This window comes from Poromitra crassiceps, assembly GCF_964638095.1.
Source record: "Poromitra crassiceps genome assembly, chromosome: 1".
Classification (NCBI taxonomy): Eukaryota; Metazoa; Chordata; class Actinopteri; order Beryciformes; family Melamphaidae; genus Poromitra; species Poromitra crassiceps.
In genome coordinates this window covers 50,185,536-50,202,242 of record NC_139623.1, presented here as the reverse complement: position 1 = coordinate 50,202,242, position 16,707 = coordinate 50,185,536, and the positions used below count along the sequence as shown (strand labels likewise).

The following is a 16,707-nucleotide window of genomic DNA, read 5'->3' as shown; positions in this document are numbered from 1 at the left end:
TGCCTCCAAATCTGACCTGGTGACTATAGATGGTGAAAGCAGCTAAACGGTGAAGGCAACTAAACGGCGGTGGCAACGAAACGCGTTCTATGTAGCTTCTCTGTCAGAATGATGCTCTACTCACCGACCTACATACTGTAGCTAAACATCAAGTCAATGTCTTGTGACACAGTGGGGGGGGGGGGGGGGGGGGGACAAAGAAATAAGACAGATTAAGTGTGATATTGGTACATACTGGGTCTTATTCTTGTGTTTGGCACCGCTGATGTGGGCCTGGTACTGCTCCATCGAGTTCAGCTCAATGTTACAGAGGGTGCATGGGTAGCCCTTCACTGTGGCAGCTGTAGACACACAGAAAAGTGGAGGGGTTTAGTGTTACCAATCTAATGGTCTCTGATTCTAAATAGAATACTTCCAGAGCTATTGAAGGGAATAGTTAGGTCCATATATATTTACATTTTAAGGGACCAAAATTACATTTTAAGGGACCAAAAGTAATTGGACAAACTAACAATCGTCCAACCGTCCAATGAGTTCTGAAGCATTTGGCTGAATATGCTCATATTCATATTGCCCGAAACACTTCAGAATTCATCCTGCTGCTGTTAGCGGTCGCATCATCGATAAATACAAGGGAACCAGTTGCATTGACAGCCTTGGCTTGTAAAATGTAATTTCGGTCCCTTAAAATGTAATGTAGTTTCTACACCGTTCACCTGATTTGGATGTAAATACCCACAAATTAAAGCTGGAAGTCTGCAGTTAAAGCACATCTTGATTGCTTCATTTCAAGTCCATTGTGGTGGTGTACAGAGCCAAAATGATGACGATTGTGTCCAATGTCCAAATATATATGGACCTAACTGCATGTCCCAGCTGCAATATGACCACCATGCTTCAGCCCCTATTGAAGAATATAAATACATGAATGCCTGGAAAAACACCAGAAGTATCTTTCTAATCTTTTTTTTTTTTAATGCATAATGCCTGCACATGGAGAAAAATGACCAATGGCAGGGCAGCATAGATGAGACTCAGGGTTCCCACACCTTCTTAAACATCAAATTCAAGACTATTCAAGGACTTTCCAGGTCCAATTCCCTCAAATTCAAGGACCCAACATGGCATAGTTTGAAACACGGATCAAGGTTCATTACTCTTACAACACTGAGAATTTTTATAATGAGAACTAGCAGCTTTACAGAAGCTCACAGACAACTATTTAAAAGTGAGAAGGGCCTGAATGTGTGAACTTCTCGGCTGTGCTGTGTTACACATTACGTTAACAAAAATCAAAAGAACTTCAATTTCTATTCTTGCACAAAATATATAAATGCAAGCACTTTTAATGGCCCCTATCTATGTCTATTTTCAAAAAGCTTCAAGGCCTCGATTTTTTTTCTTCTCAAATTCACAAACTTTCAAGGATTTCAAGGCTCAGTGGGCACCCTGTAGAGTGGTGTTGCGGTCTGACCTGGTGCAGCGGTCTGACCTGGTGCAGCGGGAGCTCCGTAAGACTGCATCAGTTTGAGCTTAGTCTGGGTTTTTTTATGCTTTTTGCCGGCGTAGTGCTGCTGGGCCATGAGCGGGTTGTTGAAGGAGGCCTGGCAGATGTTGCAGAAGCTGTCCGGGTTGTTGTTGCTGCTCCACTGCTGTGCAGGTTTCTTCTTCAACTTCAGCTGCGGTATTGAACCTGTTGTCTGGGAGAATGCTGTGGTGAAGAGGAGATACAAGAAGGGCAGGAAATCAACACTTTGGCCCAATCCCAATTCACCCCATGGCCCTACCACTTAGCCCTTAACCCTCCATTTTGCTCGTTCACGTGAAAGGGGAGGGTGTCCCGATTCTTTTTTTGAATCAGACCTAGGGTGAAGGGGGAGGGCTTACCGGCCCCTCCAAACGGAGATTTTCAGGACCCACACTCAAAACCCAGAGCTGAGAAGGAAATCACTAGTTAGTAGCCAAAAGTTACAAACAAACATGAATATGAGTTCAATGTCGATACAAAGGACTCTGGATGCTCTGGATGTGTGGCAGCGTTTCCGTCAACTTGTCCGGCATGATTTGAGTTTCCCGGACAATTGGAATAAATTCAAATATTAGATCTGTGTTTATTGAGCTTAAAAACTATTGATAGCAGTCTACAACCTATAATCTCCATATTGCTGTAAATCCCCTGCACCAACCATGCTTCTATGACCGGTCAATCAAACGGAACGACCCGAAATGCAAGCTTCGGCGGTTAATTAATTTCTCCCTGAAGCACAGCGTCGACTTTGATACACGCTGCTTTGAATGAAGTGCTCAACTCAAGACCATGGACCTATTACGTAGCCTATTAATGGCCCATTTCCACCGCTGGTAACAGCGCGGCCCCGCCCAGCTCGTCTTGTTTTTTTGTCTCATTCCACCGATCAAAAACCTGGACAGCCCATGTTGAGTCGGGGTTGAGTCGTGCTAGTTTTGGTCCCTGCTTTGTTGAGGTTCCAGCGCTGTGGACCCGGTACCATACGGTGACGTGAAAACACTGCAGACGACTGATTGGTCAGGCAGAATCGTGTTTACTGTATCTACTGTCAATGCTGGATACCAGTTTAGTGGGGCTTACCTTCTCTTCTGTTATTTCCATCAGTCTTTTGTGATGCTGCCTTCGGCTCTGGTGAAATAAAATCGATCTCCTTGCTCAGCTTTAACATGACTGTGGTTTTCAATTGTTTTGAGAGAGAAAAAGTCAGCTCCTCGGGAAGCCCTTTGTAGTTGTGTGCTACGTCGGCTCCGCTAGGCCAGAGGCGGGGGTTTAGCGAAGCCGCTGTCTTGCCTGGTGAGTTGCTGCCGGGGAAGTGGATTCCCTTCTCCCCGTAGCGTCACTCCCATCCCCCGTGCAGCGCATGCATGTGAGTTTGAGTAACAACAAAGTGATATCCATTCTCCTGGCCGATTGTCACATTTGCCCATGTACACTCTAGGTCATTTAGAGGCACCAGTATTTCATAACCAGTTTAAAAGTTCTGTGTATGGATTTAATTTTAACGTTATACGTTATGGCCTACTTCGGCTATGGGCGGAGGACAGATATGCAGTCGCTATGACGACCAGGTGTGGGCGGAGGCGAGTAAACTTGCTATGGAAGCAGAGTCTACACTGCAAAAACTCCTGATCTTGGCAAGAATTACCATCTTATATCTAGCTATAAAATCTTACTGAACTTGTTTTAAGAATAATTTCCTAATCAAGAGCTTTTTGTGTAAGATGATAAAGATTGTTTTAAGAAATTTTGACTTCTTCTTTCTTACTTGGCTAGCAAATCTTAAAATTTGATATTTTAAAAACAAATTAAGCTAAATTACTGTCAAAGAGACAGGTTAAAGCCACATTGTCTATTAATAATAATAATAATAATGGCTTTAATTTATATAGCACACTTGAAAATGTAAAACAAATCTCAAGGTGCTTTACAGTAGATAAAAGACAAGATAAAAAACAAGCTAAAAACAGCAAAAAAAACCTCAGAGCTAGTAAAAAGCAGAGCGGAACAGGTGGGTCTTAAGGTTTGTTTTAAAAACAGCGAGGGATTCAGAGGCCCGAACAGTTCCTGGGAGCTGGTTCCACAGGCGTGGCCCCAGAGTGGAGAAGGCTCGGTCACCCATCGTTGCCAGCTTGGTGCGGGGGACAACAAGTAGGTTGAGGGTGTCGGATCTGAGTGACCGGGAGGGGGGCTTGGGGGGGAGGAGTTCCTGAAGGTAGGTGGGACCAGTGTGGTTGACCGCCTTGTAGACCAGGAGGAGGAGTTTGAAGGTGATGCGTTGGTTGATGGGGAGCCAGTGGAGTGAGTGGAGGACAGGGGTGATGTGTTCTGACTTCCGGGTACTGGTAAGAACCCGGGCGGCACAGTTCTGAACAAATTGCAGTCTCTGGATGGATTTGGTGGGGAGGCCTGCAAGCAGGGAGTTGCAGTAGTCAATGCGGGAGGAGACGAATGCGTGGACCAGTTTTTCTGCGTCGGCTTGGGGTAGGAGGGGTCTGAGCTTTGAGATGTTCCAGAGATGGTAGAATGAGGGGGAAATCATGGGCATATATCATCGAGTCCTGGAACTGCCAGTAAGGAAATCGCCTATTCCACATTGTCACATACCCCCAATTAATGAGGTTCTGCCTCTGCCCCAAGTCTGAGAACATTCGTATTGTCATGTATTGCCTAATCTCATGTGTATATATATATATATATATATTATTATCCCGGACCCCACATTGAGAACCATATAGGCTACTGTAACTCCACTTTGCTGATCTGGACTGACATCTTCACTCACTCACTTTGGCACAGAGTAGCCAATCAGCAGAGGTTTTTCTGTGGAAGTCCCACCCAGAGTCCCTCTGGTCGCGCCTTACTTCCTGTTCTATTGACATGCGGCAGACACCATCAGTAGCTGCTCTGTTCTGACATTCTGTGAGCTGAAAAGTGTACAAAACTGCTCTAATTCGACTGTGCTGGTCCGTGGGGAAGTGGAATGACTCGGTCTGCTCAGTGGTGAGTGGAAATTAAGCTGTTAGAGGCTGTTAAAAGTGTGAAATGGCGCTAGTTAGCCGCTAGCTAGTCAGCTAACAGCTGCAGCTAACGTTAGATCACCGCATGGTCCGTCTGTTTATCTCTCCTCACAGTGTTCCAGGCAGCACTTTCTCCATGCCAAAACGTGAACGTTATGTGTGAACACTGAACAGCCCTACACATCAGATTGCCTCTGCTCTGTCATTACCATAATGCAAAATGAACTGCTCAACATGGCCAAACTTTGGTTCCGCTCGTGTTTACACACAGAGTTACTTGTTCATAATAGGAGATTGCGTCCTCATTGACAATATTGTAACGTGATGTATTGTAATGTTCTCTCCCTGCTGCTGCTGATGAGTGCTGCTGCTGCACATGCATTGAGCGCATGCAATTGTGAATTAGGCGTTTCATTGTTTTGTTCATCGCATAACATACAGCCTACATAGCCTACATCAGGGATGGGCAACCTTGATGATAGAGAGGGCCACAAAAAAATCCTCGCTACCAGAGGGCCAGATTGTGAGCGTGCACTTCCACCAGTAGCCTACTGTAACACCATCACTCCCAATTATAGCTACTAATTTAAAAACAGCCCGCTACAGCAATTTGATGGGGTACATCACCCAAATGTGATATTAATCAGATTAGTAATGTTGCATGTGCAATGTGCATCCTGGATATAGTTTGTTAAAATGGCGTTCGCTCAAATGCTAAACAAATGTTCAACAGTATGTGGATGGACAATGCTAACGCCATTAGCGCCATGTTCTAGGTTGTACAGTAAAATAAAAACACTGATTTTGGTGGTCTAACCTAACCAAAAATGTCCGCCTTGTTGTTTTTTATTGACCCAGGGGCCACATTGAGTGAGATCGGGGGCCGCATTGCCCACCCCTGACCTACACATAAAATATTAATTTAGGCTATTTAATAGGAGGAGGCTGTGTAGAACATGCAACTTGAGCATATTTTAATAAAACTTGTGCTGAGAGGGGATTATTTACCTGTCCTGAATCCCGATTTTCATCCAATTGCTCTCAGTCCGACGTAGCCGTCAAAGTAGCGTTAGACACGGAGTGCGGATATTAATATTTGTCACGAGATGTCAATTTATTCAGGTTGGCTCAACGTGGACTTCTCCCTGCTCTCTACGTGTATCTGTCACTGTTGCTACTTCATAACGTTGTAAACAAACAAGCTGAATTGAATTCACTTGAACTCTTGTAACGTTACTTCCACTTTGCTGAAATTATCAAAGAAGTGTATGTTAGTTTCATGTTTACAACACAAGCTCTTTCAGGTCTGCAGCTCTGGGGCTGCTGCCGGGCGTTGGAAGGCAAGGTGTGTTTCTTTGTGCGCACGGCATGTGCCGGTGGTGGGGTGGAGTAAAGTTCTCAGTGTTAGAAACAGTGTTGGCCTGCAGGACTCCGCCCAGCCAGAAAACTAGAGACTGTCTCATGAAGCTACAACTCACGTTAGCTGGCTGTGCATATGAAGAGAGAAAGGGAGCGGGAAGGAGAGGAGGAAAAAGATAAAGAGAAGCATCGATTGCTGATTTGAACGTTGATTACCATGGCAACGATTGAAGCTTTGAAGCGTTGATTTTTTGGGGGGGGGGGGTCAGCCCTACAATAAAGATATTATTGAGAAAGCCCTTACGTGGGATTGAGGGGCCGTGGGTTTTCAGCCTCACGTTCCTGGCGTGAACTTTGCCCTGGTAATGAGACACGGCCTCCGCAGGAGAGGAGAAGGTCATGCTACACACATCGCACACACATGGTTCTTCTGTCTGGGAGGCCGCTGTGGTGAAGAGGAGATACAAGAATGGCAGGACATCAACACTTTGGTACAGCTATTAGCCTGGTGAAACCATCCTGTTCACGTGAACTCACATTCTGTTTCGTCTGTGGATCAGTCTGGACTCTAGCCCGCCCCCGGCACTTTTCAGAAATGACAAACCCCATGACGGGCCAATCAGTGACCTGCCTTGTAGTTGACAATGTAACCAGCCAATCAGGCTGCAAAACAGTAATGCCGGTTCCTGAAGCAACCCGCAACCCGTTTGTTGAGTTTACACATCCGTAAGTGCAGTTATAGCAGAAATAGACTCAATAACAATAATTGAACAAAAACTAGAGTATGCACCAGCGGAGTTTCTCGGCAGAAAAGACGTTTTCGTCGTTCTGAAAGGATTGGACTGGATCTGATGCTGATTGGCTGAAGGACTGGATTTGGCGACACTGATTGGATGAAGGAGTTGTCTGTCACACCAAGTACTGAGCGGCTATGCAGCTATAACATCAGTTCAACTAGAACGACTGCACCACGGATATATGCCTCCGCCAACAATGAGCAGTCGACATCCATGTCTGTCCAGATTTTGACGTTTGAGCCAAATGTGAAGAAATTCCATCAAGGCGTTATAATCAGATATTGACAAGCTTCGAAATGGCATTCGTGAGGTCACAGTGACCTTGACATTTGACCACCAAAATGTAATCAGTTCATCCTTGAGTCCAAGTGGACGTTTGAGCCAAATCCTAAGAAATTCCTTCAAGGCCTTCCTGAGATATCGCATTGACGAGCTAGAAAATGGCTTTCATGAGGTCACGTGACCTTGAACTTTGACGCCCAAAATCGAATCGGTTCATCCTTGAGGCGAAGTTGACGTTTGAGCAAAATTGGAAGAAATTCCGTCAAGGCATTCCTGAGATATCAAGTTAACGAGCTTGGAAATGGAGTTTGTGAGATCACAGTGACCGTGAACTTTGACCACCAAAATCGAATCAGTTCATCCTTGAGTCGAAGTCGACGTTTGAGCAAAATTGGAAGAAATTCCGTCAAGGCGTTACTGATAGCGTTAACGACCTTGAAAATGGCGTTCGTGGAGCCACAGTGACTTTGACCACCAGCAGTGTTGTGCATGAACGCGCTAAAAGAGCGCCGCTCACTGAGCACGCTCATTATTTTCATGAATGTGAGCTGAGCACCTTTTTACAAATCCACAAACGTACAGTGAGCGTCGCTAACACCTGGGGGGATGAATGGCCGTCTTATTGGTCTTTTTCTCGCCCTCTTCTTACCTTAACACATTCACTGCCAGCTGTTTTTTTTTTTACTGTAGGTAGCTTCTGCCAGAGGGGTTTTTTGAGGATTCTGGCTCATCTTTCAAGACCTGAGGATTCTTTTCTGCTAAGATTTTGTGAACACAAAATATCTAAAAAGAACTAATAGAATGTGTGCTTTCTCTGTCTAAAAGAGTTAGTTTGTAGAGTTAGTAGTTATGTAGGCATTAGCACTTGAATACAGCATGGTTTCAGCGTCTGAAAATTTAAGCTGAGATAAATAGCTTTTTGTGAAATTCGATAGAACAGTCACTTTAACCATTCATTTTTGGCATCAGTAAGACGTCAGACATCTAAACAATAGTTTTGAACAGTAATTTCCTCCATAACAGCAGGAAACACCCCTCTCCTTCAAACTCCTCCCTCCGTGTGTGTTCTTCTTGGCTGCAGCGGGCGTGTCACAAGCTCGTTTCTGTTGCTGCTGCTGCTGTACCTGTCTGCTGGCGGCCGCTGGGCAAGTCTGGATGGGCTCGCTCGTTTCTTGGAGTTTCGGTTGAGAGCTTTGATGAAGCTTTTGCGATTCTGGTCTTATTTATGCTGCGTGTTTCAAAGTGTGTTCCACCCGTAATCTATTATGCAAATTTGCAATCCCTCAGCGCCAGCAATCAGCGCGAAAGCGAAAGCGTTTTCGCCAATCCATTCTACAGTATGAGAATGGTTTAATCGCGCGTTCCCCTGCAGTTTTGGCTCTGCTTTTTCTAGTCTGGGAGAGCACTGTCGCCACTTAGTGGGTCAGTGGAATGGGTTGTACACGTTCGGTGGCTCCAATATTTATATAAGAGATGTAAAAGGGTTAGATGCACATCCCACGGTCAAAAAAAAATAATTCATTTTTTTTGGCGTATTAACACGTCATTGGCAGTGAACGTGTTAATAATTGCCCATTGGGTGCATGCATGTGGTAAATTACATAAGAATATTAAAACCGGCGGTTTTCATTTCGCCAGGCTGCTTCCCTCTACTGCTCTCTTCCCTCCCCCCCTACAATTTGAAGTTTGACTGATGTAGCCTAAAGTAGGTGTACTACAGCCATTGACATATACATGTATATAATGGACCAACGGAGCGAATTGCTTTGGACATGGCAAAATGAAGCCCACATCCTGATATTGTTTGATTCCGTTTGATTGGATAAATGGATTTTCCTGGTGCATTATGGGAAATCTGTTCAAATCTGGAGCCGCGAATACAGGAAGAAGCGTGAGCGTGGATGGGACTCTGGGGAGTGTCCGAATTGCTCTCTGAAAAAATGTCACTTGCTCCATTGCTCTCACAGTGCATACAGTAGCCCGAAGAAAAAGCCAGAGTATTATTTCCTCCAGACCTCACGTCACCAGCCTGCCGCTTGAATCTTCCTATCTTCCACAAAATCGAGGTTATCTTATTTTCTAACGCTAGCTAGATGTCCATTTGTCATTACAGGAGGACTAACGTTAGAGTAGCAGAAGTTAACGTTATACAACGTTAAACAGTATTGCATGCTGCACAGATTCGGACGTAGACGGAAAACAAACGCAGTTCTGTTTACCTACCACTTTGGGATGAGGCAGAACATATACTCATCTACCAGCTATATCTATCTAGCTAACGTTAGATCAACTATAAATCAATGCGGGGGAACAAGGGGGTTAAACTCCTCTGGATAGTTTATCCACCTTTGCATTTACAGTATTTACCAATCGCACGTAGTGTTGGGTAAGCAAACGTTAACGTTATACAGTGATTAATACAGTTACACAGTGATTAACAGTGTCATTCGTTTCTTCCAAGGGTAGCCGCCGTCCAGTACCAGTGATGGGACACACAACAGAGGATCATGATTTGTGAAGATCAAAGCTATAATATTCTGTTCTCCTGAGATTAACGCTAAACTACATGTCACTGATGATCAGTTGTTTCAACATAGGATGTTGCAATAACACACAAGCCAAATGCTGACACGAGAGATTTGCTTTGAACAAGTTGTAGCTAGTATCTGCCAGTGACCAGAGAATAATTGTTATATTTGCTTGTTTTAATGCTTTTGTCAATAAACATCGTCAACAAAGATAGCCTTGTTGTATATTATCATGTATCTGAATGTCACAAATATGATTGCAGAACGATCCATTAGTTGTCTGGTCAGAGGCAGGTTGGATAAAATGATCAGATGTGATCTAAACATTGTGGGTGACTCCACCCCCCGGCCTGGAGTCACCCACAGGGCCTAGAGTCTAGGTGCATGGAGGGTCTAGGGCCTAGACCCTCCATGCAATGCCTTCGGTGCATGGAGGGTCTAGGGCCTAGACTCTAGGCCCTAGACCCTCCATGCACCGAAGGCATTACAATACTGCTGTGTAGCACTAACTCTATTGCAGCGGATTGGGCGTGATCAACCCTTTACGCAGGCAACATTACAGAGTAGGAAGGCTGATCCGTGAGCGGCTCCTGCTGGGACGCGAGTCGGGGTCTTAATTGGCCTCGGCTGGGTCTACTGGGCGAGGGTGTATGATGTTGACAGACCCGAAACACCTTACGACCCCAGATAACATCACTGATGACGCGTCCCAGCGCATGCCGTAGCATGTATTTTAAACCTTGATATTGAGTGAACACGAACTACGAACCGAAGATTGGACCAGAGGACATGACGATGGAGAAACAACCGACCATCAGTCTGCTTCAATCAACGAATGCTTTATATTTATTTAAATTAAATATGGTGATATCTGGTGGTCTGAAATTACTCTCTCTAGCTAGGCTAACTGGCTCATATTGTGTCATATTATTGTAACATCTGAATCAGCGTTTCATAACTTTATAATAGCCTAACATTACTGTATAGCCTGGATGACGTTAGCTAATGCTACCCCAGCCTTCCATTGGCATATGCTGCCTTTACCTTGTGGTATTATGGTACAGTAATATTGTCTAGCTGGCTAGCTAGACGAGTTTATCTGAAATCAGGGTGACAAGATCTCTGCTGCTAGCTTGTCTGCCTATCTGTGTCACAGAGTATCTAGCTTTACAGTATCTTAACAGACTGCATTACATGCTACATCATGCAAATATATTTCGATATAATTCAAACAATGGTTCCTTTCCCATACCATGGTGGGCTGGACTGTACAGTATTGCTGTGAAAAAGTTCCATTTGATTGTGTCAAGTGTCACGTTATATTTTTAACTGAACTTTGCGGAATTACCTCAACACAATTGTGTATCAGCTTTAAATGTCCAATATATATATACAGCATTAAACAAACGACCAGCAGCATTTAAATGTGCAAAAACGTTATATTTATTGAAATGTGGTGATCTCATGTCACATTACATAACGCTATGCCCAAATGGTCTACTGCCCAGAAGTGTCACTTTACATGTTTGGTAGAGAATTATTTTCATTATGTTACACCAATATTTATCTTCCATAATGCATTCAATCATAATCACAATGCTATGAAGACATTAGCTGATCACCACAGAGCTGGACAGACCAGTTTATCAGATAATTTCGCCGTAAAATGTGTCCAGGTGATGAGCTCTGAAGCCCCGGCTTGTATGGTCGCTGCCCGTCCGCTAAAATCCGATTTCGATATAGGTGTTATTTTGATAAACTGACCTCATAACGGGGATCTATACTGTTACGTGTGTCTACTAACATCATTAAAATATCATAAAGATAATGCTGTTTCTGGTAGTTTACTTTTAATATATGGCTACGTTGCTAGGCTAGCTAGTCTGCCTTGGCAACTGGCTGTCCTGTGGTTGGGATCATCTGGTTTGCTGTGGCTGGTGTCAATCAAGGAAACCTCACTCAAAAAGTTAGTCTTTTTTATTGCCTCTTTTTAGAGATGCTGCGATCGAGATTTTTCAATTCCGATCCGATCCCGATATTTTAGCCTCAAAACCGATCCGATTCCGATCAAATTTCGATACCCGATTCGATACCGATTTCGATACAGCACATATTTAAGCCTCTCTATGCTGTCTGGTAGCTAGCAGGCAACAAACATTTTTAGGGTTAGGTATGTATGTGTGTTCTTTGGTAATATAGTATGTAAACGATTTAGTTCATCTAATTAATTTGATGTAAAACTAAAACATAACAATCAAATACACACTTATTTTGTAATGGGTGAACACTGGACACAAATAATTATTGTTTCCTCACACATACACCCCCACTCTGTCTCACACAGGACACATACACACACAGCCCTGTCCCTGTCTCTCTCTCTCTCTCACACACACACACACACAGCCCTGTCCCTGTCTCTCACACACACACACACAAAGTTTGTGCATACATTTCCATTGCCAGATTGGAGGAGTCTTTTGTCATTTTCTGTTACTTCTCTTCAGTGCAATACGTTTTGATGGAACGGTTGCACCAACTGGTCTTAACTATGCCTGGTCGTAACTCCTACGTCGGTCTTAGTTAAGACCATGGAGTTACGCCTGTTGCACCAACACGGCTTACGTCTGGTCTTAACTATGCTGGTCGTAGCAATGCGCGTCCATGTGAATTGCCAGGGAATGCACCCTGATTGGATGATGTTGCAAAAAAATGTGCCTCGCGACCTGCTTGGAGCACTGTGCCACTACGCTCTCTCAGCCACTACTGTAAAACACCCTCCCTCCTCTCACCCTCCCTCGCTCCGGGGGAAAAATGGCGGCGATTGAGCCAGAAAGACAGTCTGAATGAAATTGAATGTAACGTTCCCAATTCTATGTATTAACTTCTAAAAAACTAACGGCAACATTTTGGAAGGCTAAGCCACACAACTAGTTAGTTATAATCTAACATCGTGCTTTCAAACACAGCGAACTGGCGGTGTTACGACGATGACGGTCAAAAAGGTCTCCGCGGAGATCTCTGTTACAGGCAGGCTCTACGCCTCCTCCTGACCAGGCGTAGGAGTTACGCCTGGTCGTAGTGAAAATAAGGCTTAAGCCGTCTTGGTGCAACCGGCGTAGCTGTTAGGTCGTAAAGTTACGACCAACTTAGCTTAAGACCAGTGTAAGACCAGTTGGTGCAACCGGCGTACAGCGCCGTTCGCTCAGTCAACTACGTGTCGTTAACGTTAGTTTAGAGGAGAAAGATAGCTGGTGTTAGCTAGCTAATTAGCCATGTTAGCTGCCTCAGTGGGTAACGTTAGCCTATAGAGAGTATTTATCTGACGTTTATGTTAGCTACTCCTCAAACCTGCGGGTGGAAATGGTTTATGCGATGCGATGTATGTTGAAGCAAGACAACGTTTTAATGTACCTTGAATTGGACAAATTACGACGGGTCGTGCTCACGCAGATCTAGGCCCTGGCCATCCTAGGCTCAACGCGAGACTCATCAGTCATTCGGTTGAGTCTCGCAAAGTTACACACAAAGTTTGTGCATACATTTCCACTGCCAGATTGGAGGAGTCTTTCGTCATTATCTAATGTTACTTCTCTTCAGTGCAATACGTTTTGATAACGACCTGCTGTACAGCGCCGTTCGCTCAGTCAACTAACGTGTCATTAACGTTAGTTAGAGGAGAAAGATAGCTGGTGTTAGCTAGCTAATTAGCCATGTTAGCTGCCTCAGTGGGTAACGTTAGCCTATAGAGTATTTATCTGACGTTTATGTTAGCTACTCCTCAAACCTGCGGGTGGAAATGGTTTATGCGATGCGATGTATGTTGAAGCAAGACAACGTTTTGGCCCTGGCCATCCTAGGCTCAACGCGGCCTCAGTGTGCTGCATGCTGGATAGAAATCCTGGAGCGGAGTCATGGAATGGAGTGCTTATATCGGAGCCTTGGATCGGTCATTTTCGCTGGAATCCGATCCGATCCGATCCATGTTTTTTGGCCGATATCGCGCCGATATCCGATCACATGATCGGATCGCAGCATCTCTACCTCTTTTACTCGAAATGGGACCATTAGAAAACGGAGCCCATGAGAGCATGAAAAAGACTTGAAATTGTTTATTCAGACTAGGGATGTTCATCAATAATCGATAATCGATAATTGATCGGAATTTGTATCGATTATTGTTTTTTGCGGACTAGGTTTGGGTGGAATTCGTTCCTCCTCGCCCCACTCCATTGCACAGCCGACCAACGTGAGGTGGAGCTTCATAGTCTCTGTCTCTAGTTTTCTGGCTGGGCGGGGGCCTTTGTGCCAACAACACTGTTTTAAACATGGGGAATTCACACCGGCATGCGCCGGGGACACAAACAAACGCACCCAGCGGTCTGCGGACCTCAGTGAGGCTGTTATAACTATGACACTTCGTACACTTCTCTCCTAATTTTCAACAAAGTGTGAGTAACGGTACACATGTTTAAGTGAATTCAAGTCGTTTTATTTGTTTATAACGTTATGAACTATGAAGTAGCAGTCAGCATGGACTCAGCTAACCTTTAGCTACTAACGCCCACCTGAATCAATTCACACACATCTCATGGCAAATAATAATATCCATGCGTCGGACTCTGAGAGCAGCTGGATGCTGGATATTACTGAGAAAGGCCTTACGTTGGACTTGATATTACTGAGAAAGGCCTTACTTTGGACTTGATATTACTGAGAAAGGCCTTACTTTGGACTTGATATTACTGAGAAAGGCCTTACTTTGGACTTGATATTACTGAGAAAGGCCTTACTTTGGACTTGATATTACTGAGAAAGGCCTTACTTTGGACTTGGACTTTGGACTTGATATTACTGAGAAAGGCCTTACTTTGGACTTGATATTACTGAGAAAGGCCTTACTTTGAACTTGATATTACTGAGAAAGGCCTTACTTTGGACTTGATATTACTGAGAAAGGCCTTACTTTGGACTTGATATTACTGAGAAAGGCCTTACTTTGGACTTGATATTACTGAGAAAGACCTTACTTTGGACTTGGACTTTGGACTTGATATTACTGAGAAAGGCCTTACTTTGGACTTGATATTACTGAGAAAGGCCTTACTTTGGACTTGATATTACTGAGAAAGACCTTACTTTGGACTTAGACTTTGGACTTGATATTACTGAGAAAGGTCTTACTTTGGACTTGATATTACTGAGAAAGGCCTTACTTTGGACTTGATATTAGGGAGAAAGGCCTTACTTTGGACTTGATATTACTGAGAAAGGCCTTACTTTGGACTTGGACTTTGGACTTGATATTACTGAGAAAGGCCTTACTTTGGACTTGATATTACTGAGAAAGGCCTTACTTTGGACTTGATATTAGTGAGAAAGGCCTTACTTTGGACTTGATATTACTGAGAAAGGCCTTACTTTGGACTTGATATTACTGAGAAAGGCCTTACTTTGCACTTGATATTAGTGAGAAAGGCCTTAACTTACTTTGGACTTGGGGACCGACGGTTTTCAGCCTCAGGTTCTTGGTGTGAACTTTGCCCTGGTAATGAGACTCGGCCATCACAGCAGAGGTGAAGGTCATGTTACACACATGGCACACCTTGAACCGGTCTGTCTGTCCATTGTTGCAATCCTGTTGAGACACACATACATAATATAATGTGTATATCGTCGCTGTCGTTCCAGGACCTCGAATGTGCCTTTTTTCACTTTTTTATTTTTTGTCATGAATCAGTGCCATTGGTCACCCTTCACGTCTCTGTGTGGTTTTTAACAAATGCAACCAATGGAAAAGCATTAAAACGAGCTTGTGAGTAAATCTCGTAACGCCATTCGCCCTCAATCTGTCAGTCAAACCTCGAAATTCCCCCCCTACCTCCGTGTGTACCCCCCCACGCAGGACAATAAACCCGGAAAAGACACACGGTGTATTTCTCATATCGTTTTCACTAATCCTGGCTTCCTATGACGTTAATATATCAATCAAATGTTTTCCAGTTATTCCTAGGCTGCAAACTTGTTTTAACATGCAAATCGGAGTGTTTTCTGACGAGAATAAAGTAACGTTAACGCTACGTTATGTCAGTCTATTTCTCACCCCATGCCAAAGCCCCCGCTTCGGACATGAGAGGCGAGGGGCAATGCTGCTGCTCCTGCACACGCCCCCGCGGCCTGGAGCTTGGGGGCTCGTGCATGAGCATGCGACTGCCTCCCGCTTGACTGGCCATGAGAAAGCGCTTCCAAGTCGGACTGATAATATAAACATCATCATTTGAGCTTATCCAGGTAAGATATTAATAAAGTAACGACACATTCAGCGGGAAACTAACTATAATTAAGACATGTGCCAACTTGGACGACATTTGGTTTAGTAGTTTAAGAGCAAACAGGTTTTTTTTACTTCCTGAAAAGTTTCTGTTTTGGAAATTCGAGGTCCTGGAACGACAGTGACAATATGCAACTTTTTCCACATAAATACAATACATTCACAGGATATATTATACATTATAAGTCTGCGTCCGTTTGTGACCCTCCCTGTTCGCCTGCATTTTTGATTTTCAAAGATGTTCAGGACGTTCTGGGTTGTGGCCATCAGGGTGAGGCCAGTGGCCACAGGGCAGGGAAGTAACAGCAATGACAACAATTGCAGAAAGCAGTAAAACCTAGAACGACTGCACTGCGGATACATCCCTCCGCGGCTCCAACAAGTGAGCAGTCGACATCCATGTCTGTCCAGACTTTGACGTTTGAGCTAAATGTCAAGAAATTCCGTCCAGGCATTACTGAGATATCGCGTTAACGAGCTTGAAAATGGCATTGGTGAAGTCACAGTGACCTTGACCTTTGACCACCAAAATCTAATCAGTTGAGTCCAAGTGGACTTTTGAGCCAAATGTAACGAAATTCAGTCAAGGCGTTGCGTTAACGAGCTAGAAAATTGCGTTTGTGAGGTCACAGTGACCTTGGACTTTGACCTTTGACCACCAAAATCGAATCAGTTCATCCTTGAGTCCAAGTGGACGTTTGAGCCCTACATGACAAAATTTGGTCAAGACGTTCCTGAGATATCGTGTTAATGAGCTAGAAATTGGCATTTGTGAGGTCACAGTGACCTTGAACTTTGACCACCAAAATGTAAATCAGTTCATTTTTGAGTCCAAGTGGACACTTGAGACAAATGTGAAGAAATT

At 44.1% G+C, this 16,707-nt stretch overlaps 1 protein-coding gene across 3 annotated transcripts in view; it reads right to left on the bottom strand.

Moving 5' to 3' along the window:
* Positions 1-16,707, bottom strand: part of znf346 (zinc finger protein 346) — a 66,482-nt gene that overhangs the window by 9,615 nt on the left and 40,160 nt on the right. For 2 of the 3 annotated variants that reach the window (XM_083640084.1, XM_083640082.1), the window contains exons 4-6: positions 15,002-15,149; positions 1,475-1,711; positions 236-341 (exon numbers count right to left, since the gene is read on the bottom strand). In XM_083640084.1, coding sequence (XP_083496210.1) covers positions 236-341; positions 1,475-1,711; positions 15,002-15,149 — 491 coding nt within the window. The remainder of the gene's footprint in view (positions 1-235; positions 342-1,474; positions 1,712-15,001; positions 15,150-16,707) is intronic. The other variant, XM_083640083.1, reaches the window with a different exon arrangement.